The following is a 25,500-nucleotide window of genomic DNA, read 5'->3' as shown; positions in this document are numbered from 1 at the left end:
CTTTCTTTGTATTCTTATTGGTTAGCAAAGATGACCAGTAAGGCTCCATGACAATACTGTATATCCAAAAAAACACTGGTGTCATGTAGCAGACTTAGCTAGCTTCTGCTAATTGATGCTACATATAATACTACTATCAAATGGGCAGGTTGAGTGCCACTAAAAATGTTTTATGATTGTAGCATAACAAAGGATTGCATGTATATAAATGCGAATAGTCTGCACATAATAAATTCAGTCTGTTACTGTTCATATGTCAAGATCAAATCTTCTTGACATTTCATTGTTCTTAATTAACTGAAATTTAATTATGGATTATTCTATGCACACACGCATATGTATGTACAAATTTAATTATGGATTATTCTATGCACACACACACATATGTATGTACATATTTCTGATTATGTTGCTCTCAAATGAAAGATTCTTCCATGTTTTCTAAGAAAACCTAAGAAGTGGGAATATTGACAAAACCTTCCATCCAGTTCTCCACCTGGAAACACTGGTAAGGTCTTTGACTAGGTTAGCTGACTAAGTTAGGGTTTTAAGATCTATAAGATCTAGGGAATATTCATTTGTTTATGTGGACCTATAAATTTTATCTCACATTTCACCATACCCCAATGAAAATAAGACCGAAAGTTCTGGTGTCTGATGGAAAAGTGCTACAGGGAAAATCTTCATTCAATCTTTATGGAAACTTCTACAACTGCAGACTCAATCAGGACCTCGAACATGTATTTATTTACTTATTTGTCTGTTTCTTTAATTACTATTTTAATTTTATACTGCCTTACCAAGTTCCCAAGTGATTTTAAAATATGGCTATATCTCAAATTTAAGTTCCCTGAAAATCACATGGGCATCTTGATTCAGTGGATAGAGCCCTAAAATCTTCCTTTCAAAAACAAGCACATCACATGATCCTAACATGTCCAATCAATAGCCCTTTGAGAATCAATTGCTGTCTAGCATTTTGACTCCTCTCACACATTTGTAGGCAGCTGTTACACTCAAAAAAAGCCAAGGTGGAACATCTTAGGTCAATTCTGCTCTAGCCTCTTATGCAAGCTTGCTACTGTTTTCAGCCTTTAAGTAAAGTCTCAAATTTCAGTTTGGACCTGAGGGTGGGAAGTAAAAGTGGAGGAACCTCACTTATATAAGGGAGTTCTCCACAGGATCCTGTTCAGCTCACTAAACTCTACAAGGGCTGGGGGTTGAAGCCCCAGTGACTGTAAAAGGTTACATTTCCCTTCTTTGTACATACATTTTTCTTTTGGAACGTCTTAGGGAGAGATGGCTGTGGTAAGCCTGTGTTCCCTGGATCAAATATCATATTAATATTGCCGACTAATTAATAATTAAAATAAGTGCATTCTATTGCTTCTTGACCCTTCTTATACTATTATATTGCTTTACAACCTACAGAAACTTCATTTATTTAAACTTTACTACTCTAAAAATTAAAGAATACATAGTCTGACAACAGTCTATTTATGACAATTATTAAAAATATTTAAGAACTTGCAAAACCATAAAATAATTTATCAGATGAAACACAAAGAATTGTTTTGTATCTTATACAACTGATCTGTTTGTAATGCCGTAAGCATAGCGAAAGAGTGCATTTCTGTTTGGAAATAAAAACATTTTCTGTTTGAGAAAAAAGAAAAGATATCTTTACTAGGCAGACTATAAAAAATGCACTCCCAAAGGGGTTTATAATATGACAGCAAAATAATATTGACACACTTCCCATCTAGAAAATATTTTTAAAGTACATTCTATCTTCATTTGATGTAAGAATATGCCCACTATGTTTATAACTTACTGCAGTGAAAACATGAATCCTTGGAGCTTCTGTATATTTTTCAATAATAAAAATTTTTCTCTTTGCTTAGAGCTTGAGATATAAACTGACACTAGAATGACTAAGGCAATTTTGAATGATTTAAAGAAGAAAAACCCAGTTGCTCCCAGAGAGACCACAGATTCAGAAAACTCCTGCCAAGCACAGATATATCACACTATTTGGCTGGTGGTTTGAACACGAGAATCATCTTGGCTATGAATAGCACAGTGAGCCAGAGACAAAATTATGATCGTGATGGTGTAGTAACTTTTTTCTGGAGTGCTTCTAATTCATGTTGTCGTCCCCTTATTTTGCCCTGCCCTTCACTTCCTTATCCAGCAAATGTCTATGCTGGATTCTGATTCCATTCCCACAGAGCATTCTCTCCACTAGGAGAAAGCTCTCTCCCAAGGTGCCTTTGTGAACTGGTTGACTGGAATAGTCCATCCTGGAATATCTGAATTTCAAAAAATCATCAGTATACAAAAAAGGTCTGTCTCTAAGTGGGTTATTTTTCAGAGCCTGGAAGGTAATGAGAATGGGAGTTTCTCCTATGTACTAGTCTGTTCTTGAGAAAAAACTAGTGAGAAGACCTGTTTAGCTTTCAAGTCTTTAGATATACCCTTTTAATTTCATTTTCTATGCAACAACCAAGAAGCCTATGAAGAAAGATTACTTGAGAACATTCATGTAGGAGGGTTAAGGTAGTTTCTGTGTGTGAAGTGGGGAGATACGGCAAGGTCTGCTCAGAGTGTCTTCCATGTGAACATTCTACAATATTTAGACTTGCTGTTGTACTCTTACAATGACCTTTGCAGACAAGAGGGCCTTGCCAAAATCAAGGGACTGTGATGAGAATGGATAAATTGCTTCTCTTCTTCCAAGCAGTTGCAGCTCACCTTGTGAAGAAGGAAAGAGGCCAAATAAAATATCACTTCTGTGTGTCTTTTGTCAGCTTGCACATTTGGACAGCCACTATATTCAACTGCTGTATTCTATTTCTGTTCTAACTAACCTAGCAGGATGAATAACAACATGAGAAAAGAGGACACCATGTATTCTTTCCTTGTATTAATTTCCATAATTGTCATAATAGTCAATTAATTTAGCCTAGTACTTAGAATTTGTAGAAATGTGAACAAGCAGGAGTAAATAAAAGGATACAGTGTTCTTTTTGAAGAAACAAACATAATGTTTTATGTGACAATCTACTAAATTGAAAAAAATAGAACGTAAAATTAAAAGATGAACATCTAGCAAATGTATCAAATATGTCAGTAGATTTCTAAAAGTGTATTGTTCATTAAGACATCAATGGAGGGATTGTTGTTTCATTACTGATAAGACCTAATACCTGAAATTTCTGTGGGATAATTTTCCCTAAAACATATAAAAGACTTTCACTCTTAATGGACTTAAACTTCTTTACCTTATAGACCTTGCTATTGGGCAGAGGAAGTGAGCTTACTTTTCACTTAACTGCTGAACTAAGATGTGAGATATGTGTATTTTATTCTTTCAATGGGAATCCATAAGAATAGGGAGAGGCATATATGGCTAGAATATTTCCAGAATTATGAAAGTATGTCATTTATAGAATTTGTCTTTCTTCCTCTGGCTGGACAACATCAGCTCTGATTTTTTTTTTTTTTTTCCTTATCATAACCCTGGCTCACTGAAAGATTCTATTCAATCTTTCTCAAAGGCAGCATCTAAGCCCTTCTTCTCTCCTTTTAATTTCTCTCTCTATTTGTGTGTGTCTCTCTCTCTTTTTTTTTTTTTTTTGATAAACTGACAATCCATACACCACAGCAGAATGATAGTAACTTATACTTCACATTCTCCTTAACAGCTTTAATGAATTTTGATAGCTCTCTCATGTTCATGGGGGATGCCATCCTTTTCATTTTGAGAAGTGATGACCGATGATCTGTGACTTCTTACTCTGTCCGTCTGCCCCTAATACCTGATCTTTCAAATCAACAAAGTTTTCTGTTGGAATTTCCTGTAGTGGGCAATTTGTCAACTGGCTTGAAGGCAATATGGAGCAGCACGATCTATTTGTTTGTGTTAGCAATATCTATTGGCAATGTGGGGAGATGGACAGGATGCATGAAAAAGAGGCTAAAATCTTAGAGGTCACTTGTGTGAGATGATGGGCCTTGAGGATGAAACCTAGAGAACTGCAGTGGGCATGGAGAGTTGCGGGAGACGTTCAAAAGAAATTCCAGATGTATCTGGATAGGACTTGAAAAGTGACTGGATAGGGCCATACAGGAGCTGGCGTCTCAGAAGAACTGGGAACTCCTAGCTTGGGTGACAAGCTGATTGTAATATTATTAATTGAAAGAAAGAAGCCGAGGTTTCAAACGGATGTATATAGTTTCCTACGTTAATTTGATGCAATTGCAAAATACTAGGAGTAGTTATTCAGCCAGTACTTGGAAATGCAGATGGAGAAATCAGAAGGGAAATATGTCTAAAAGCACAATTTCCATACTTTCCATACCTCTTCCTTGAGGCAGAGCTTTCATACATTTCTGTCTCCTCAACACCAAGCAAAATATCAGGCACTTAATAGGCACTCAGAAAGGATTTGGCAAATTGAAAACTAGCAAATGTCATATGGCTTAAAGACGGTGAATCCTAGTTACCCATTGAATTCCTAAGCAGCAAAGTAAAAGTGATATCATTATTCAAATAGAGGCCAAATATTTTCTAGGGTTGTGGCATTAGAGATTCATGTGTAGGATCAAGGGCTGTAGTCGCTGTTCTTGTAGGCCTCAATCATTTCTTGTACACTGTTGTCCTGTGAATCTCAAATTACTAAAGCAAAGTAACTCGCCAGGAGAACTGGCAAATTAACTCTACTATTCAGGCTCACCAGTTTCAATTCTCTGGCTCGTTTTCTGTGTAAAATATGTATCTTTTCTTTAGAAGGAGAATTTTTTGTTTGTTTGTTTAAATACAGTCATAAATAGCTTTAAACTGTCTTAATATAGGTATGGCTTTTTTCCAGGGATTGAATTTATTCGAGAAGTCCCTTGCACCTTTATTCTGGGCAGAGACAGGATAAAATTCTATCAAATACATGTACTTTCAAATATATGTATTTAAATGTAATGAAGACGCAGTACCCAAATTCAGCAGCCTTAAAAAGATTTACTGTGCCAGGGAGAAAGCCATTACAAGAAATACGTATTGAGCACTTTTATACATTGTACGTGGATAGGGGTATGGGCTTGGGCCAAAATGTTGAAGAAATATATTACAATCTGCCCTCCCTCCTATAGAGGTCAGGGGAAAATAAACAGGCAAATTCTATACAGAATGATCAAAGCCACCACAGGGACTAGTGGGATGCAAGGAGGGGCTTCCGATCAGTGGTCATGCCTTTCCAGAGGAACTGTCTGTCTTAGCATACGAAGCATCAATGAAATATCAGTGTGAATTAGACTGTTGATTAAAAAAAAAAAGGAGGAATGATTCAGGAAGAACAGCAAATGCCTGCAGGCTAGAAAGAGCATGGTGAGTTTAAGGCAGTGCAAGTCGTTTAGTATGGCTGGCACAGAAAGTATGCAGGGTGACTGATGAGAGCTTAGGGTTAATTATGCCCATTATGTGGAAAGAAAAGATGTTAAAGGTCAGCCTGCTATGCAGTATAAGTAGGTCAATGAATAACAACATGAAAATCAGAGGGACCATGATACAGTGATATTTGTGGTATCATTGTGACCCTTGCTATTAGTTGTTAACTAAAGAGATTTAGCCAGGTACTTCCCTGGTGGCACAGTCGTTAAGGATCCGCCTGCCAACACAGGGGGCACGGGTTCGAGCCCTGGTCCAGGAAGATCCCACATGCCGTGGAGCAACTAAGCCCGTGCGCCGCAACTACTGAGCCTGTGCTCTAGAGCCTGCAAGCCACAACTGTTGAGCCCTCATGCCACCACTACTGAAGCCTGTGCACCTAGAGCCCATGTTCCACAACAAGAGAAGCCACCGCAATGAGAAGCACGCGCACTGCAACAAAGAGTAGCCCACGCGCAGCAATGAAGACCCTATGCAGCCAAAAATAAATAAATTTAAAAAAAGAGATTTAGACAAAAAAATTATGTTTGAGCAACTGAAAGACAGTGAATTATTGATAATTTATCCATTTAACGCTTGTATTAGATGCCCAGAGTATAAATATATAAATTATTAATATTTTTTTAAAAATACTGCACTTCTAATAATGAAGGTGAATGTTCTGGACTTTGTTAGAGACACTCCATGCATGAACTAATTCATCATCATCTAGAATCTAAACTGTGCTTTCATATTTCTATTGCATAATTGTTTTTTGCTGTATAACTATGGTGATCGCATAAACTTTCATCCAAACTGGGACATTTTTGAGGGTGAAAGATGTTTTATGAATAATTACACAAGGACAATAGGCATAAATATGAACTGTCCTGGGAAAACCCAGGACTGGCTATGATTCTTATTCAAAATGTGTGTTTCATTTTAAAGTGTGCTTAAATGATTGCAATTATGTAAAATTTGGAATAGTGTTTTGAAATGGAACACCCTTTTCTCTTTTAATTAGATGTGTTTTAATCCTTTAATATTCTAAAGTTGGTGAACTACTCCATTTTGCCTTCCTAATTTCACCTTTACATTTTTATTTGTCAGTATACTTAGTAAATAACTGGCAGAAATAGATAAAATGAAGATGATAAATTTCTAACTTGTGACTGTTAAATGTGCATACAGCTTTTTAAAGCAGAATTCTTCTTCAAAGTCTAGAAGAGGATACTTCATTTTATTTTATTTTTCCTTAGCTTCCAAAACAGAAATTGGGATCAAGTCCAACAAAAAAAAAAATTATGGTCAATGAAAAATGAAGCATTATTAAAATAAGAAAAAGGGAAGAATTTGAAAGACTTACTGCAGAGAACTACCAGATTGTAGCACTTCAATGGATTCTTATACAAAGACACAATACTCAGCTAATATTCAAGCAAGTGGCACATTATTATTCTTACAGATTGATACCTTTGCTTATTATCCCCTTGACTGCACACAAAACACAATAATTTGAATCTAATAATGTCGGTAAAAACTTCCATTAATAATATAAAGTGTTATTAAAACAAAAAAAAATTATCTGTGGCCTGTCCCAATTGATTTTTGTTTCTATAATTGATAGACTGAGTTTCACTATACCTGGGTACACCAGGACAAATGACTTTGATAATAAAGAAAAATAATTGATTTCATATTTCAAGTGGGGCAGTTTGGAAACAGTGCTTTGTCAAGTTTCTTAACTCCCACAGAGTGTAGCACCACAGGGCTCCAGGTAGATCCACAGGAGACAATGGAAACACATTTTGGAGTTTTATATAGTCCAATGATAATTAAAATAAAACCGTGCAAGATGAATCTCATGCGTGACTATTTTACATAAATGGTAAAAAGAGCCTTTCTTTGTTGAATGACTCCCAAACCCCTACTGAATGAAATCCAAGGAAATTGCAGTCGAACATAAGGCTCTCTCCAAGGTCTGGCTCTATATCTCATTTCCCTGTTAACTGCTTGTAGCCTGGTACATCATGCCTCCAAGCTTTTGCTTCTGTTCTTCCTTATGGTCAAACATATTTCCTGCTTTCATTCATTAGCCTAAGCCATCCAATACAACAACATTGAGCTTGGGATAATCCCCAGAAAATCTTCCCTGAGTCCCAGATTAATTTAAATGTCCTTAACCTGTGCTTCGTTAGAGCTTTTACATTGCCTTCCTGTTAGCAGTTGATATGTTGTATTTGATTTATCAGCTTATGTGATTCTTTCTCCTTCTAGACTATGCATTCTTCAAGGACAAAGAAACACTAAATACAGAATCTAGTGTGTATAACATAATCGGTGCTAACAAAATATGTCTTAATTTGAGCTAAAATTAAATGTATAGATGTATTATTGTTTGCAGTTGCACTGACAGATAATTACACCAGAAAACCATTTCTAAGGAATTGCATCTTAGTGAAGTGAAATAAGTATGGCTTTAGCTTAGGTAAACTTAAATTTGAATTTCAATTCTGCTGCTTATTAGTGATGTAACTCTGATTCAATCACTTGCCCTATCTGAACTTTAGTTTTGACATTTGTACCCATAAGCACAGTACTAAGTACTAAGGTTGTGGCTATAAAATATACATAAAACACCTTGTACAATGTACATGCTCAGTAAGCTTCCTTACCTTACTTCCTTTTCCTTTAACACTTTTAAATTTAAAAAAAAATGCCATAGGGCTGCATATCTATATCTATTTTTTATATGTTTAGATATGAAAAAGTCAGACAATACACACTAGAGATACTGTGTGTCCTTGCTTATTTCTGTTCTTTTACTTAAAATGCTTTTCTCCTAGCCCCGATCTCTACTTGGTAAATTCATACTCTTCCTTCACTGCTCAGCTCAAATCTTACCTTCTCAGTAAAGTCTCTAAGAATTAACGGATAGATCATCTGGGTTTCCACAATACCTTTGCAATGATTTTATTACAATATATTATATATTATTAAATCAAAATTGTAATGCCAAATGGATTCCCTTAGCTTTGAAAATTTTTGTGGTTGAAGAACATCTTTCAAAATAAAGAAATAATGAAACATATACTAAAATAATTTCTGGACAAGCAAGATCTTTTCTTTTTAGTTTTGAAAAAGCAATAACATTAAAAAACATAATATATTACTAAAATAAAAATATATATAAATCCAGGCACTTTTTAAATACATTCATTGGTTAAGCTTTTGTGGTCAAAAATTAAATCCACTTGGTAAAAAACAAACAAACAAACAGAAAACAAAACCTAAACTAAATGTTAGAAGATGTAATAAATTATAGTATGTAGAATTACATACATTTGACCAAGGCATTTATTACATATAAAAATATTCAGTATTTGAATAGCATTGTAATATAAAAAGTTATGTTAAAGAAAAGCAACACGATGTATTAGAACTGTTGCACTTCACCTTTTTAAAGAAAAACTGGCTAATTGCAGTTCAAATTAATTTTAATTTTTATAGCTTAAAAGTCCCTACAGTAGTCTCTAGAGGATTCATTGATAAACACAAGAACATTAGAACATTAGCTATATTTATAAACCCAAGAACGTTAAGCAATTAGTTAAATTTACCTTAATAACCAAATCAAACTTCTGGTGAAAGTCTCTATTTACTGGCTCCAGGAGACTAAGTTCTGCAGTCCTGGGATGCATATGAAAAAATCGTGGGTAATCCTCAGGAGTCCCTGAAAGACATTGACATTTCAGCACTTAATTGAGAACAATAAGTAATATGTGTATTTGCTATATCTATTTCCCTTCATTAACTGAGGAACAAAACCATAATTTTATTAGTAAATTAAGTTTCAAAATTATACAGTCTAGGGAAAGCAGATGCAAATGTGGTATATCTTTCATTAGTTTATGAGTAAGAGGGTGAAAATACTTGTTTGGATGATTTTCCAAATATCTTTTATTAAGTGAGCACTTTAATTAATTTGAAACTTCATCACATAAAAGAGATATAAAGTATATCGAGAACAAATTTTGAATTATAAAATTGTATTTTAGTGGTACATAAATATTAATTATAATCTACATGGTCTTTCACCATATCTTATAACAATGACTAGTAATTTGTACCAAATATCAAGTTGCTTGGAAATTAAAATAAGAATATTCTGTCTAGCTGGGCAAATATTTTTCTTAAGATAAGTATTCAGCTAAATATATCAATCATATGAAATAAAAATATTCAAATATTAAATAAAATATTTTGAATTACTCAGTGTCTAGAGAGGATATTTCTTAAATGCAGCCATTTAGTGAGTTGAAATTTCCTTGAATTGTATCATCTTCCTTTATATACTACAACATTCTTTTTTCCAAAGTGAAGATAAAGTGGAAGTCAAATCATGTAACTGTGGGATATATGCATTTAGCATAACAATAATGATAAGAATAAAATAACACAGCTGCCAATTATTGAATCCTACACTGTACTAAATGCTTTATATAAGTAATCATTGATAACTGTGTAAATCATTCCCATTTTACACAGGAGAACTTAGGAGATTTGCAATATTAAGTAATTTGTCCAAAGTCAAAGAGACAATGTCAGACAGAACTTGCATTCAAATCCAGGTTGACAGACGCCAAACATATACAAAACTGCGTTAATTGCTATACTCTTTTGCTTCAACTATGAGACAAGAAAGAAAATTTTCCTGGGCATTATGTGAGGGGAGAAAATATATGCCAGTAAAATAGACTTAAAAATCCAGAAATAGTCAAAAGTGCATATGAAAATTGAGCTTATGATAAAGGAGTCATCTCAAAATAATAGGGGAAAATGGATTTTTGAATAGGAGCATTAACCTAATAGGAGAGACAGAAAATGATAAAATTGTGTCTATTCTTCATACAATATACTAGAGTAAACCCCAAATGGAGAAGATATTCATGCACAATAAGCAATAAAACAACATAAGAGCTAGTAATAGCTGAAAACACGGATGAATTCTATTCTAATGTGAGAGTGGGCATAACTTTCCTACCTATGGCTCAAAATAAAGAATCAATAAGGAAAAAGAGTGATAAATTTAATGGCATTACAAATTGCATGGCAAAACACAATAAACAAAATAAAACTGCAGGTGACAAACCAGGGAAATATTTGTATTTACGTCAGAGACAAAGGCTTATATCCCTAACATATGTAGATTTGCAAACTAGAAAAGTAAAAGATCAGCAATATATTTTTAAAAAAGTTTTGGGATAGAGAATGAACAGATAGTTCACAGAAAGAGAAAGGCAGATGACTCTTGACCGCACACAAAGATATTCACCTTTATACATAAGAAGGAAAACTCAAATTAAAACTACACTGAGATTCTATTTCTCTCTTGCTCAGTTAGCAATGGTCCAAGGTGGATGCCAAAATCCATGAACTGAATTTTTGCTAACGATACCACCATTTTTCTCACTATACTGGTTCAAATCCTTATTCCTCTAATACAACTCTGCATATATTTTCCAAATGATTCTTCCTTGTCTGTCATTCTCTCCAGTGGGTTTCACTTATATAGTGTTAGCCTCTCATTCAGAGTCTTGTCATTTCATTCTTCTACCACTGTGATAGCCTCCTAAATCTTTGAACATCCCATTTACTTATAATCACTGAAATAAACTTTACTTGAAATAAATGCCACTTTACTCTCCCAGTTAGCTAGATACAATTTTTACTTATTGTTTACTGTGGTGATCCCCAAAGTAGGATTGAGGAAAAAATATCAAACCTCTTGAATTTCTATGATATCAGTTGTAATATCTCCTCTTTCATTTATAATTTTATAAATTTGAGTCATCTTTCTTTTTAGTCTAGCCAAAGGTTTGTCAATTTTGTTCACATTTTCAAAAGAAAACAGCTTTTAGTTTTATTGATCTTTTCTATTGATCTATTCTATTTCTCTTTCTTGTTTCTGTTTTATTTATTTCTGCTCTAATATTCATTATTTCTTTCCATTGCTAACTTTGGGCTTAATTTGTTTTCATTTTTCCAGTTCTTTCAGGTGTAGAGTTAGGTTGTTTATTTCTGATTTTATTTTCCTTAATGTAGGCATTTCTCACTGTAAACTTTCCTCTTAGAACTGCTTTTGCTGCATCACATAAGTTTTGGTGTGTTGTGTTTCCATTTTAGTTTGGTGTGTTGTGTTTCCATTGTTATTATTATATAATTGTCTGGTGTACAGCATTATAGTTAAATATTTGTATACACTACAGAGTGATCACCACCACAAGTCTAGTCACCATCCAGCACTATACCCTCTTCACCCATTTCGTCCACCCCTCAGCCTCATTCCCCTCCAGTAAACACTTATCTGTTCTCCGTATCTGTAAGTTTTATTTTATTTGTTCATTGTTTGTTTGTTTTTTATATTCCACATATGAATGAAATCATACAATATCTGTCTTTCTCCATTTGATTTACTTCACTTAGCATAATACCCGTAAGGTCCATCCATATGGCTACAAATGGCAGGATTTCATTCTTTTTTATGGCCAAATACTATTCCATTGTGTGTGTACATACATATATGTATATATGTGTGTGTGTGTGTGTGTATATATATACACACACACACACACACATATATACAGTGGTATATATATATATATTTTTATATATATATTTATATATATACCACTTCTTTATCCATTCATCCATCACTGGACACTTAAGTTGTTTCCATATCTAGGCTATTAGATAAATAATGCTGCAGTGAACATAGGGACACATATATCTTTCAAGTTAGTGTTTTTGTGTTATTTGCATTAATACTCAGAAGAGGAATAGTTGGGTCATATGATAGTTCTATACTTAATTTTTTGAGGACTCTCCATATTGTTCCAAAGTGGCTGCACCAGTTTACAGTCCCACCAGCAGTGTGCAAGGATTCTCTTCTCTCCACATTATCTCCAACATTTGTTATTCCTTGTCAATTTGATAATACTTATTCTAACAGGTATGAGGTGATATTTCATTGTGATTTACATTTGCATTTACCTGTTGATTAGTAATGCTGAAAACGTTTTCATGTGACTGTTGGCCATCTGTATGTCTTCTTTGGAAAAATGTCTATTCAGATCCCCTGCTCATTTTTAAATCATGTTGTTTGTTTTTTATGTTGCTGTTGAGTTGTATGAGTTCTTTATATATTTTGGATATTAATCCCTTATAGAATATATGATTTGCAAATACCTTGCCTTTTCATTTTGATCATGATTTCCTTCACTGTGCAGAAGCTTTTTAGTTCCTCTCATTCTAGAGTTAGTAAATTGCTTCTTCTCTATTTTATTCCTAGTCAATATAGCTAGAAGTTTGTCAGTTTTACTGCTTCTTTCAAATAATCAATTTTTAGTTTCATTGACTTTATCTATTATTTTTCTATTCTCCATTTGATTAATTTCCACTCTGGTCTTTATTATTTCTATCCCTATGCTTTCTTTATTTTAGTTTCCTTTTCCAGGGTTTTAGTGTGAACAATTACATTGCTGATTAAGAATTTTTCTTCTTTTTCAATGTTGGCATGTACAGCTATACACCTCCTTCTGACTGTCACTTAAGCTGCATCCTATAAGTTTTGGTATAATGTATTTTCATTTTTATTTATCTCAAAGTATTTTTCTAATTTCCTTTGTAATTTCTTATTTGAGCCATTTGTTATTCAGTAGTTGTTGTTTAATTTGTGAGTCTGCAAAATTTCCTTTGTTATTCACCTCTAATTTCATTCCTTTGTGGTCAGAGGATATAGTTTGTATGATTTCAATCATTTTCAGTTTAATGAGACCTGTTTTACAACCTAGCATATGGTCTATACTAGAGAATATTCTTGAGAAGAATGTATATGCTATTGTTTTTGGGTTGAGCGTTATATTGATGTCTATAGGATCTTGTTGGTTTATAATGTTGTTCAATTCTTCTTTTGCCTTGCTGATCTTCTGCCTAGTTTTTAATCCATTATTGAAAGTATAGTATTGAAGTATTTAACTACTGTGCTTGAATTGTCTATTTCCCCCTTCAAGTGTGTCAGGTTTTGCTTCACTTCTGGGCTCTATTGTTAGATGCATATACACTTATAATTGTTATACCTTCTTGATGGATTGACCCTTTTATCAGTATAAGATGTCCATATTTGTCTCAAGTGAAAAATTTTATTTTACAGTCTATTATATCTAACATTAGTAGTGCTACTTCAGCTCACTTTTAGTTATTATTCGCATAAACTACCTTTTTACATCCTTTTATGCTCCAACTAGTTATGTCTTTAATCTAAAATGTGTTTCTTAGAGATAGCATGTAGTAAGATCATGTTTTTCTTTTTCTCTTTTTTATGCATTGTGCCAATCTGAGTCTTTTAACTGGAACATTGAATCCATTTACATTGATTTTGCTTACTAAAAAAGATGGTATTTACCTCTGCCATTTTGCTATCTGTCTTCTATATATTTTATGTCCTTTTTGTTCCTCTATTGTTCCATTACTGCCTTATTTTTCATGTGTACTGTTTAAATTCCTTTGTTTTGTGTTTTACTATAAATCTTCAAATTATGTAAACAATTAAATTGTTAAACTATTCTCCTAGTGGCTATCCTGGTAATTAAGATTGATGTCTTAATTTATGGCAATCTAATTTGGACTAATAGCAACTTAACTTCAATAGTGTATAAAAATTTTACTCCTATATAACTCTATTTTACCTTTGCTCTTTGCTGTTATTATCACAAGTTACATGTTTCTACTTTGTCCATCAATATAGATGTATAATTATTGATTTATGATATTTTCTTTAAATCAGAGAAAGAAGAATTACTAGCATGTGTGTGTGTGTATGTGTGTATATATATATATATATATATATATTTATATTTATATATATGTATATATATATATATTTATATTTATATATATATATATATATATATAAAATGTCTTTTATACTTAACTATGTAGTTATTTTTACCAGTGTTCTTTATTTCTTCATGTAGAACTGAGATACTTTCTACTGTGCTTTCATTTCAGCCTTAGGTCTCTACCCTTCAGTATTTCTTGTAGCAAAGGTGTGCTACTGATTAATTCTCAGATTATCTGGGAATATCTTAATTTCTCATTTATTTTTGAAGGATATATTTGCTGTATTTAGAACTATTAATGAACATTTTCTTTTCTTTCAGTTCTCTGAACATGTCATACTAACGTATTCCAGTATCCATGTTTCCTGATGAGAAGTCGGGTTATAATTTTATTGAGAATCAATTTCTATTATAAAGTCACCTCTTTTTTGTTACTTTTGAATTATTTTTTGTCTGTGTCATTTGACAGTTTGATTGGGATGTGTCTAAGCGTGGATTTATTGTAGGTCTGTCCTTTTGGGGAGTTCAATTAGCTTCTTGGAGGTATAGATTGTTTTCCTCAAATTTAGTTTTTGATCATTACTTATTCCTATATTCTTTCTGCCCCTTTCTGTTCTCTCCTTCTGGGACTCCTGTTATGCATAAATTGGTCTACAGAATGGTATTTTTTAGGTCTCTGAAGCTCTCTTTGCCTTTCTTCATTCTTTTTCTCTTTCATCTTCTCAGATTTGGTAATTCAATTGACCTCTCTTCAAGTTTGCTGATTCTTTCTTCTTCCTGCTTGAATCTTCATTGAGCCCTGCTAGTGAATTTTTAATTTCAATTGTTATACTTTTCAACTCCAAAACTTGTTTCCTTTTTATAATTTCCATCTTTTTGTTGATATTCTCTATTAAGATGACATAGAATTGGCTCAGGCTACTGTGGGTAATCAATAGAAGTGGCAGTAATTCCCCCATTGATGATAATGATGGTAGGACCAGTGAAGGGGTTGGCAATAGTCCCTGGATAACCTTCTTACAGACATCAGCATCCACATCCTCAAGTCTAGTAAACCGACTATCAATAATGTGTGAAAGTAGAAGAGCTTGCCACCTAGCAACTGGGAAAGCAAGCTCTGAAGAACACATACATTCAGAATTATCTGGATGGACATAAGGGAAACTAAGAGTTCTGGAAAAGTAGGTAAAATCAGAGCCATGGGAACCCTGCCTAGTGGCAGAGGGAAAGGGTTTGTGCTTCTATTCTCAACAGTTTTGCACCACTTAGGAAACATACTTTCTTTTTCTTTCTAATGGTAATAACAACGTTGATCAACTAACATTTATCGAGTGCTTTTTTCCAGGCACTAATATTTACATGCATTAGATCAAATTCTCAAAACACTTTTATAGAAAAGTCTATTTTGAGCAATCCTTTTATCAAAGGTCTATTTTAAAGAGGAACAATCTGAGACAGAGAGATTAAGTAACTCGCCTAACATTATATGAATAGTAAGGGTTGAAGTCAAGATTTAAACATGGATAGTACAATTCCAGAGGCTATGCTCTCAACACTTAACAATGTCCTCTCTGTCTTTTAGAAATGTACATACTATGAAAATATATCAATTTATTTAACTTAGCTGTGAAAGCAAAGTTAATGATAGAGGTTATATATATTATGTAGTACTATCCATTATCCTAATGTTGGAGGTTGATGAAACTTAATGTCATTACGTCATTTTTCTACTCTAATTCCTGCATTGGTCCCACATTTCACTCAGAGTAAAAGCCAACAAAGCTCAATAGTATACAAGACTATGTTTTCTGGCCCCCCCTTATTTCTCATACCCTCTTTCTTCTACTTCCCCCTCACTGACTCCTCTCCAGTGCTACTGGCCTCATTGATGTTTCTGAAACTCATCAGGCAAACTCCTGCTTTTATCTCTGCCTAGAAACTCTTTTCCCAGATATCAACATGGTTAACTCCTTCAAGTTCTATAGGATTTTACTCAAATCTCACCTTTTTAATGAGACATATCCTGATCAATCCTATTTAATACTGCAACACCCCTTCTGTACCTCCAATCCCATTCATCAGCTCGATTTTTCTCATAGCACTGACTACCATTTATTTTGTATAATAAATACGTTTATTTACCACATTAATTGTTTATTGCCTGTTTCTGCGGCCCGAAAACCAGTGCTACAAAGTGAGGAATCTGTCTTGCTCAACAGAGTAAGCACTCATTTACTGAAAGAGATTAAATTTTTTAAAGTGAAAGAAACATGAATATCAGTGGATACTATCCCATTCTGAGTAACATGGTTCCCCAAGACTATCTTTAAATGTAATGCTTTGGACTTTGCACAGGCTGCATCATCTATCTAAATAATTTTTATCCCATTTTATACTTGAAAACCCCTCTCTTTTTGCAAAAATAACTCTGTCTAAGCAATTTTCTTAGAAATCCTTAATATTTTCCTCCCATGAGACCACATGATATGTGGCTCATACTTTATTTGTAGTACTTAAAACCATGTATTTTAATTTATTTTTTGGCATGTTTCTATCCATAGACTCTACCCCTCCCTAACCTAGAACATTTATCCCTCATCTTTGTATCTATAGCATCGAGCATAGTAATTGACATATTGTCAAGCCCTCAGTTAATAAAATAAACAATGACTATTTCCTTTTATGTATACCAAACCCCCTACAGACTTAAAAGAGACTTCTGTTTATGTTCATAAGCGCTTTTTAAAAGTTTAATAGTCTAATTTATACAACTGACTTATAATACGTATGTAGTTCTAGACACCAAAGGCTTGAAACAGAATTACTTGAATTTTCTTTACAGACAGCATTTCTAAGTAGGATATAGCATCATATTTTGAAATCTGTCTAACGTCTCTAGGTGGTTGTGTTGTTATATACGTGTACATGGGGTGGGAAGGGGTTAAGGGTAAAGTTAAATTCCATTGAATAGTTATTTTCAAGCATACTTCAGAAGTGACCTTCTTCATTAAGAGATGTATGGTCTATTTTACATATATCTGTCTCTCTAGAGACTATAAATCATGCAAAGCAGCAACATCCATATTTTAGCAAAAGCAATTTAAGAAGAGTGACATGATCAGATTCTCATTTTTGCTTTTGGTAGAACTGGCAGATATGCACAAGAATGGATTAAAATGGCTTCTGTGAACTTGTTCAAGGAAAAATTAACCAAGGGTATAATGTTTCCTCGGGGTAACATGATCTTTCTCTTTCTTTTTGGCTCTGATAGCTCTTATTTAATTGCCACATACTTTTAGAATTATGTAATGGTATCCAACCAATGATAAAGTACTAGTAGAGCAAACTGTAAGTTTTTCAATTGATTTTCAATTTTTTCTTAGAGAATTCTTTATGAGGTGATACAGAGGAAACTACCAATAGGTAGATTAAATCCTATTTTTGAAGTTGTTTTGCTTCCTCAATAAAAGTGTTTCTACTTGTTGTTCTACAAATTTCACTGAGACTAATACTAAAGAAGAAAAATGGTTATTTTTAAATTTATTTATACATAAAAAATAATTTCAATAAAATTTTTAAAAAATAATTTCTAAAAAGAAAATCTTTGTTATTAAAGTTTTTTTAAAATTTGAAACATATTTATTCCCTACATGATTCTAGAGCTATAACTGAGAGTGCAAAATGTTAGCAGATACAAACCAACAAGGATGGAATAGAGGATGCCTGGCCTATCTGATGGTGGCTGAATATTCCGGTCCTGATCAATGGCTTGGATCGCTGGGGTAACAATGATGGGGTTCAATTCTTCCTGGAAAAAAAAATCAGAGAGTTTAGTTCAGCTTCATTACCTCAGAAAGAATTGACACGCAGATACTGTAGTCTGGACAGCTAGATAACACATGAGCCAGCAGTTAGACTCAGATTTCAAGATTTGTGGTTGAACACCATAGACTAGTTAATTTTGAATCTGAAGAAGGACAGACATTATAATAATCTCCAAGAGAGGCCTTGCCTGTTATCGTGGAAAAAATACAAACAAATATATTCAGAGACAACCCTAGAAAGGTAAACTGAGCTCAGAATGACTGGTATATCTGGCATATTATCTTCAATTATTATAATTCTTAATTTTAACTGATTCTAATATCTACCCTTCTCTGTATATAATACTGGACTCATCATTGCTTGGATTTGTGGTCTGTATTTTAATAGAATACTTTTATAGCATTTGGAAAGAAAACAGTTATGTTAAAATAGTAAAAACATCATCAACTATAAATATATTCTAGCACTGATAATTAACTGATTTGAAATTTTAGCAAACTATAATTTAATACCTAAATAATTGAACTTATCAATTATTAAATTACTTTCATTATATTTTATGTGTTGTTTACACTTAGAAACTTCTCTTTTTCAATATCTTTTAAAAAACCCACTTAATATACATTTGGGGAGCAGCTTCAAGATGGCGGAAGAGTAAGATGCAGAGATCACCTTCCTCCCCACAGATACATCAGAAATACATCTACAGGTGGAACTGCTCCTATAGAACACGTACTGAACGCTGCAAGAAGACGTCAGACCTCCCAAAAGGCACGAAACTCCCCACGTACCTGGGTAGAGCAAAAGAAAAAAGAAAAAACCTCTATCCAGTGGGAAGGAGCTGTGAAGGAGGAAAGGTTTCCACACACTAGGAAGCCCCTTCGCAGGCGGAGACTGCGGGTGGCGGAGGGGGGAAGTTTCGGAGCCACAGAGGAGAGCGCAGCAACAGGGGTGCGGAGGGCAAAGCGGAGAGATTCCCGCACAGAGAACCGGTGCCAACCAGCACTCACCAGCTGGAGAGGCTTGTCTGCTCACCCGCCGGGGCGGGCGGGGGCTGGGAGCTGAGGCTCGGGCTTCGGTCGGATAGCAGAGAGAGGACTGGGGTTGGCGGCGTGAACACAGCCTGAAGGGATTAGCACACCACAGCTAGCCGGGAGGGAGTCCGCGAAAAAGTCTGCAGCTGCCGAAGAGGCAAGAGACTTTCTTGCCTCATTGTTTCCTGGTGCGCAAGGAGAGGGGATTAAGAGCGCTGCTTAAAGGAGCTCCAGAGATGGGCGCAAGCCACGGCTATCTGCGCGGACGCCAGAGACGGGCATGAGACGCTAAGGCTGCTGCTGCCACCACCAAGAAGCCTGTGTGCGAGCACAGGTCACTATCCACACCTCCCCTCCTGGGAGCCTGTGCAGCCCACCACTGCCAGGGTCCCGTGATCCAGGGACAATTTCCCCGGGAGAACGCACAGCATGCCTCAGGCTGGTGCAATGTCATGCTGGGCTCTGCTGCCGCAGTCTCGCCCCGAATACGTACCCCTCCCTCCCCCTGGCCAGAGCCCCCGAATCAGCTGCTCCTTTAACCCAGTCCTGTCTGGGCGAAGCACAGATGCCCTCAGGCAACCTACACGCAGAGGCGGGGCCAGATCCAAAGCTGAATCCCTGGAGCTGTGCAAACAAAGAAGAGAAAGGGAAATCTCCCCCAGCAGCCTCAGGAGCAGTGGATGAAATCTCCACCGGCAACTTGATGTACCCTGCATCTGTGGAATACCTGAAGAGACAACGAATCATCCCAAATTGAGGAGGTGGACTTTGGGAGCAAAATATATATATTTTTTCCCCTTTTTCTCTTTTTGTGAGTGTGTATGTGTATGCTTCTGTGTGTGATTTTCTCTGCATAGCTTTGCTTTCAGCATTTGTCCTAGGGTTCTGTCTGTCTGTTTTTTTTTTTACTTAAAAAATTTTTTTTCTTAATAATTATTTTTTATTTTAATTATTTTATTTTATTTTATTTTATACTCTTCCTTCCTTCCTTCCTTCCTTTTCTTTCTTTTTTCTTTCTTCCTTTCTTTCTTTCTTTCTTCCTTTCTTTCTTTCCTTTCTTTCTTTCATTTTTTTCTCCCTTTTATTCTGAGCCGTGTGGATGAAAGGCTCTTGGTGCTCCAGCCAGGAGTCAGTGCTGTGCCTCTGAGGTGGGAGAGCCAACTTCAGGACACTGGTCCACAAGAGACCTCCCAGCTCCACGTAATATCAAACGGCGAAATCTCCCAGAGATCTCCATCTCAACGCCAAGACCCAGCTTCACTCAACGACCAGCAAGCTACAGTGCTGGACACCCTATGCCAAACAACTAGCAAGACAGGAACACAGCCCCATCCATTAGCAGAGAGGCTGCCTAAAATCATAATAAGGCCACAGACACCCCCAAACACACCACCAGATGTGGACCTGTCCACGAGAAAGACAAGATCCAGCCTCATCCACCAGAACACAGGCACTAGTGCCCTCCACCAGGAAGCCTAAACAACCCACTGAACCAACCTTAGCCACTGGGGACAGACACCAAAAACAACAGGAACTACGAACCTGCAGCCTGCGAAAAGGAGACCCCAAACACAGTAAGATAAGCAAAATGAGAAGACAGATAAACACACAGCTGATGAAGGAGCAAGGTAAAAACCCAGCAGACCAAACAAATGAAGAGGAAATAGGCAGTCTACCTGAAAAAGAATTCAGAATAATGACAGTAAAGATAATCCAAAATCTTGGAAATAGAATAGAGAAAATACAAGAAACGTTTAACAAGGATCTAGAAGAACTAAAGAGCAAACAAACAATGATGAACAACACAATAAATGAAATTAAAAATTATCTAGAAGGGATCAATAGCAGAATAACTGAGGCAGAAGAACGGATAAGTGACCTGGAAGATAAAATAGTGGAAATAACTACTGCAGAGCAGAATAAAGAAAAAAGAATGAAAAGAACTGAGGACCATCTCAGAGACCTCTGGGACAACATTAAACGCACCAACATTCGAAATATAGGGGTCCCAGAAGAAGAAGAGAAAAAGAAAGACACTGAGAAAATATTTGAAGAGATTATAGTTGAAAACTTCCTTAATATGGGAAAGGAAATAGTTAATCAAGTCCTGGAAGCACAGAGAGTCCCATACAGGATAAATCCAAGGAGAATCACTCCAAGACACATATTAATCAAACTCTCAAAAATTAAATACAAAGAAAACATATTAAAAGCAGCAAGGGAAAAACAACAAATAACATACAAGGGAATCCCCATAAGGTTAACAGCTGATCTTTCAACAGGAACTCTGCAAGCCAGAAGGGAGTGGCAGGATATATTTAAAGTGATGAAGGAGAAAAACCTACAACCAAGATTACTCTACCCAGCAAGGATCTCATTCAGATTTGATGGAGAAATTAAAACCTTTACAGACAAGCAAAAGCTGAGAGAGTTCAGCACCACCAAACCAGCTTTACAACATCTTACAACATCAGACCAATCACAAGCACTGAAATTGAAACTGTGATTAAAAATCTTCCAACAAACAAAAGCCCAGGACCACATGGCTTCACAGGCGAATTCTATCAAACATTTAGAGAAGAGCTAACACCTATCCTTCTCAAACTCTTCCACAATATAGCAGAGGGAGGAACACTCCCAAACTCATTCTACGATGCCACCATCACCCTGATACCAAAACCAGGCAAAGATGTCACAAAGAAAGAAAACTACAGGCCAATATCACTGATGAACATAGATACAAAAATCCTCAACAAAATACTAGCAAACAGAATCCAACAGCACATTAAAAAGATCATACACCATGATCAAGTGGGGTTTATTCCAGGAATGCAAGGATTCTTCAATATATGCAAATCAATCAAAGTGATACACCATATTAACAAACTGAAGGATAAAAACCATACGATCATCTCAATCGATGCAGAGAAAGCTTTTGACAAAATTCAACACCCATTTATGATAAAAACCCTAAAGAAAGTAGGCATAGATGGAACTTTTCTCAACATAATAAAGGCCATATATGACAAACCCACAGCCAACATCATCCTCAATGGTGAGAAACTGAAACCATTTCCACTAAGATCAGGAACAAGACAAGGTTGCCCAACCTCACCACTATTATTGAAGATAGTTTTGGAAGTTTTAGCCACAGCAATCAAAGAAGAAAAGAAATAACAGGAAACCAAATCGGAAAAGAAGAAGTAAAGCTGTCACTGTTTGCAGATGACATGATACTATACATAGAGAATCCTAAAGATGCTACCAGAAAACTACTAGAGCTAATCAATGAATTTGGTAAAGTAGCAGGATACAAAATTAATACACAGAAATCTCTGGCATTCCTATACACTAATGATGAAAAATCTGAAAGTGAAATTAAGAAAACACTCTCATTTACCACTGCAACAAAAAGAATAAAATATCTAGGAATAAACCTACCTAAGGAGACAAAAGACCTGTATGCAGAAAATTATAAGACACTGATGAAAGAAATTAAAGATGATCAAATAGATGGAGAGATATACCATGTTCTTGGATTGGAAGAATCAACATTGTCAAAATGAATCTACTACCCAAAGCAATCTACAGATTTAATGCAATCCCTATCAAACTACCACTGGCATTTTTCACAGAACTAGAACAAAAAATTTCACAATTTATATGGAAACACAAAAGACCCCGAATAGCCAAAGCAATCTTGAGAAAGAAAAATGGAGCTGGAGGAATCAGGCTCCCTGACTTCAGACTATACTACAAAGCTACAGTAATCAAGACGGTATGGTACTGGCACAAAAACAGAAATATAGATCAATGGAACAGGATAGAAAGCCCAGAGATAAACCCACACACATATGGTCACCTTATCTTTGATAAGGAGGCAGGAATGTACAGGGGAGAAAAGACAGCCTCTTCAATAAGTGGTGCTGGGAAAACTGGACAGGTACATGTAAAAGTATGAAATTAGAACACTCCCTAACACCGTACACAAAAATAAACTGAAAGTGGATGAAAGACCTAAATGTAAGGCCAGACACTATCAAACTCTTAGAGGAAAACATAGGCAGAACACTCTATGACATAAATCACAGCAAGATCCTTTTTGACCCACCTCCTAGAAAAATGGACATAAAAACAAAAATAAACAAATGGGACCTAATGAAACTTAAAAGCTTTTGCACAGCAAAGGAAACCATAAACAAGACCAAAAGACAACCCTCAGAATGGGAGAAAATATTTGCAAATGAAGCAACTGACAAAGGATTAATCTCCAAAATTTACAAGCAGCTCATGCAGCTCAATATCAAAAAAACAAAGAACCCAATCCGAAAATGGGCAGAAGACCTAAATAGACATGTCTCCAAAGAAGATACACAGATTGCCAACAAACACATGAAAGAATGCTCAACATCATTAATCATTAGAGAAATGCAAATCAAAACTACAATGAGATATCATCTCACACCGGTCAGAATGGCCATCATTAAAAAATCTAGAAACAATAAATACTGGAGAGGGTGGTGAGAAAAGGGAACACTCTTGCACTGTTGGTGGGAATATAAATTGATACAGCCACTATGGAGAACAGTATGGAGGTTCCTAAAAAACTAAAAATAGAACTACCATACGACCCAGCAATCCCACTACTGGGCATATACCCTGAGAAAACCAGAATTCAAAAAGAGTCATGTACCAAAATGTTCATTGCAGCTCTATTTGCAGTGGCCAGGACATGGAAGCAACCTAAGTGTCCATCAACAGATGAATGGATAAAGATGTGGCACATATATACAATGGAATATTACTCAGCCATAAAAAGAAATGAAATTGAGTTATTTGTAGTGAGGTGGATGGACCTAGATTCTGTCATACAGAGTGAAGTAAGTTCAGAAAGAGATAAAGAAATACCGTATGCTAACACATATATATGGAATCTAAGAAAAAGAAAAAAAAGGTCATGAAGAACCTAGGGGCAAGACGGGAATAAAGACACAGACCTACTAGAGAATGGACTTGAGCATATGGGGAGGGGGAAGGGTAAGCTGTGACAAAGTGAGAGAGTGGCATGGACATATATACACTACCAAACGTAAAATAGATAGCTAGTGGGAAGCAGCCGCATAGCACAGGGAGATCAGCTCGGTGCTTTGTGACCACCTCGAGGGGTGCGATAGGAAGGGTGGGAGGAAGGGAGACGCAAGAGGGAAGAGATATGGGAACATATGTATATGTATAACTGATTCACTTTGTTATAAAGCAGAAACTAACACACCATTGTAAAGCAATTATACTCCAATAAAGATGTTAAAAATTATATATATATATACACTTGGTATTTAAAATCTATTATAATCTCCCTTTAACAAAAAAAATAATATTTAGACTACATGAAAGAAAATTTGCTGCACAATTGTCAATAACAATTTGTCAATGTCAATTTGTGGACACTGTTATTCTCATCTCATGTTATATTGTAAGTATAGTATTTCCCAGAAGCTTCTGAAAATATTTAGCCAGATTCCTGTCTGTTTCTATATGTTAACTAACAGAGAAAGGAAAAACAAATCTAACATGTTCACAATACTCTTATTTAGACACATATATACTTAACATACATTCTGATGAGGCCAAACTACCATTTCTATTTTTCTTTGATTAGTTTTGCTTTTTTCAAGTGGCAGAAATATCAAATTGCTTGAAAAAGTGTCATATATTTTGAAATATTTTTCCTTTGTGAACATTTTAAAAATGTAATATTAGGGTGGGTGGCATGGGTCAAGCTGATTACTTTCAACTTTTTATGTGATCATAGAAGAAACACAAGTGGAACAGTCACATATATCTTTGAAGCTTATATACTACAAAATATATGATGTCTGTTTTTTTTCAAAACCTTCCAAACAGTATTGATAATTTTCTTTTTTTTTAATTTTTAAAATTTATTTATTTTTTATTGAAGTATAGTTGATTTACAATGTTGTATTAGTTTCAGGTGTACAGCAAAGTGATTCAGTTATACACACATACAGATCTATTTTTTTTCAGATTCTTTCCTCTTATAGGTTATTATAAAATATGAGTATATTTCTCTGTGCTATACAGTCCGTCTTTGCTTTGATAATTTTCTTCCTTAAAATGGGGGAGCAAAGAGCACACATGTGAAATACTCATAGAGCCATGGCTCATGAAAATCACATCAGTTTCTGCCTGATCACTGGAACTTTATGCACATATTAAAACAAACAAACAAACGAAAACACCTCAAGGAACTAACAAAAAAACTCTTGTTTTATTATTTCCATGTATTCCAATATGTATC

At 35.1% G+C, this 25,500-nt stretch overlaps 1 protein-coding gene across 1 annotated transcript in view; it reads right to left on the bottom strand.

Moving 5' to 3' along the window:
• The window catches only part of PCDH15 (protocadherin related 15), a 1,145,650-nt gene that overhangs the window by 319,555 nt on the left and 800,595 nt on the right, over window positions 1-25,500 (bottom strand). Inside the window, exons 11-12 of the mRNA XM_068548948.1 lie at window positions 18,022-18,130; window positions 9,043-9,155 (exon numbers count right to left, since the gene is read on the bottom strand). Coding sequence (XP_068405049.1) covers window positions 9,043-9,155; window positions 18,022-18,130 — 222 coding nt within the window. The remainder of the gene's footprint in view (window positions 1-9,042; window positions 9,156-18,021; window positions 18,131-25,500) is intronic.

Source organism: Eschrichtius robustus, chromosome 7 (assembly GCF_028021215.1).
Source record: "Eschrichtius robustus isolate mEscRob2 chromosome 7, mEscRob2.pri, whole genome shotgun sequence".
NCBI classification, from domain to species: Eukaryota; Metazoa; Chordata; class Mammalia; order Artiodactyla; family Eschrichtiidae; genus Eschrichtius; species Eschrichtius robustus.
Note: the sequence above shows the minus strand (reverse complement) of the source record. Positions and strands in the feature narration are given on the sequence as shown.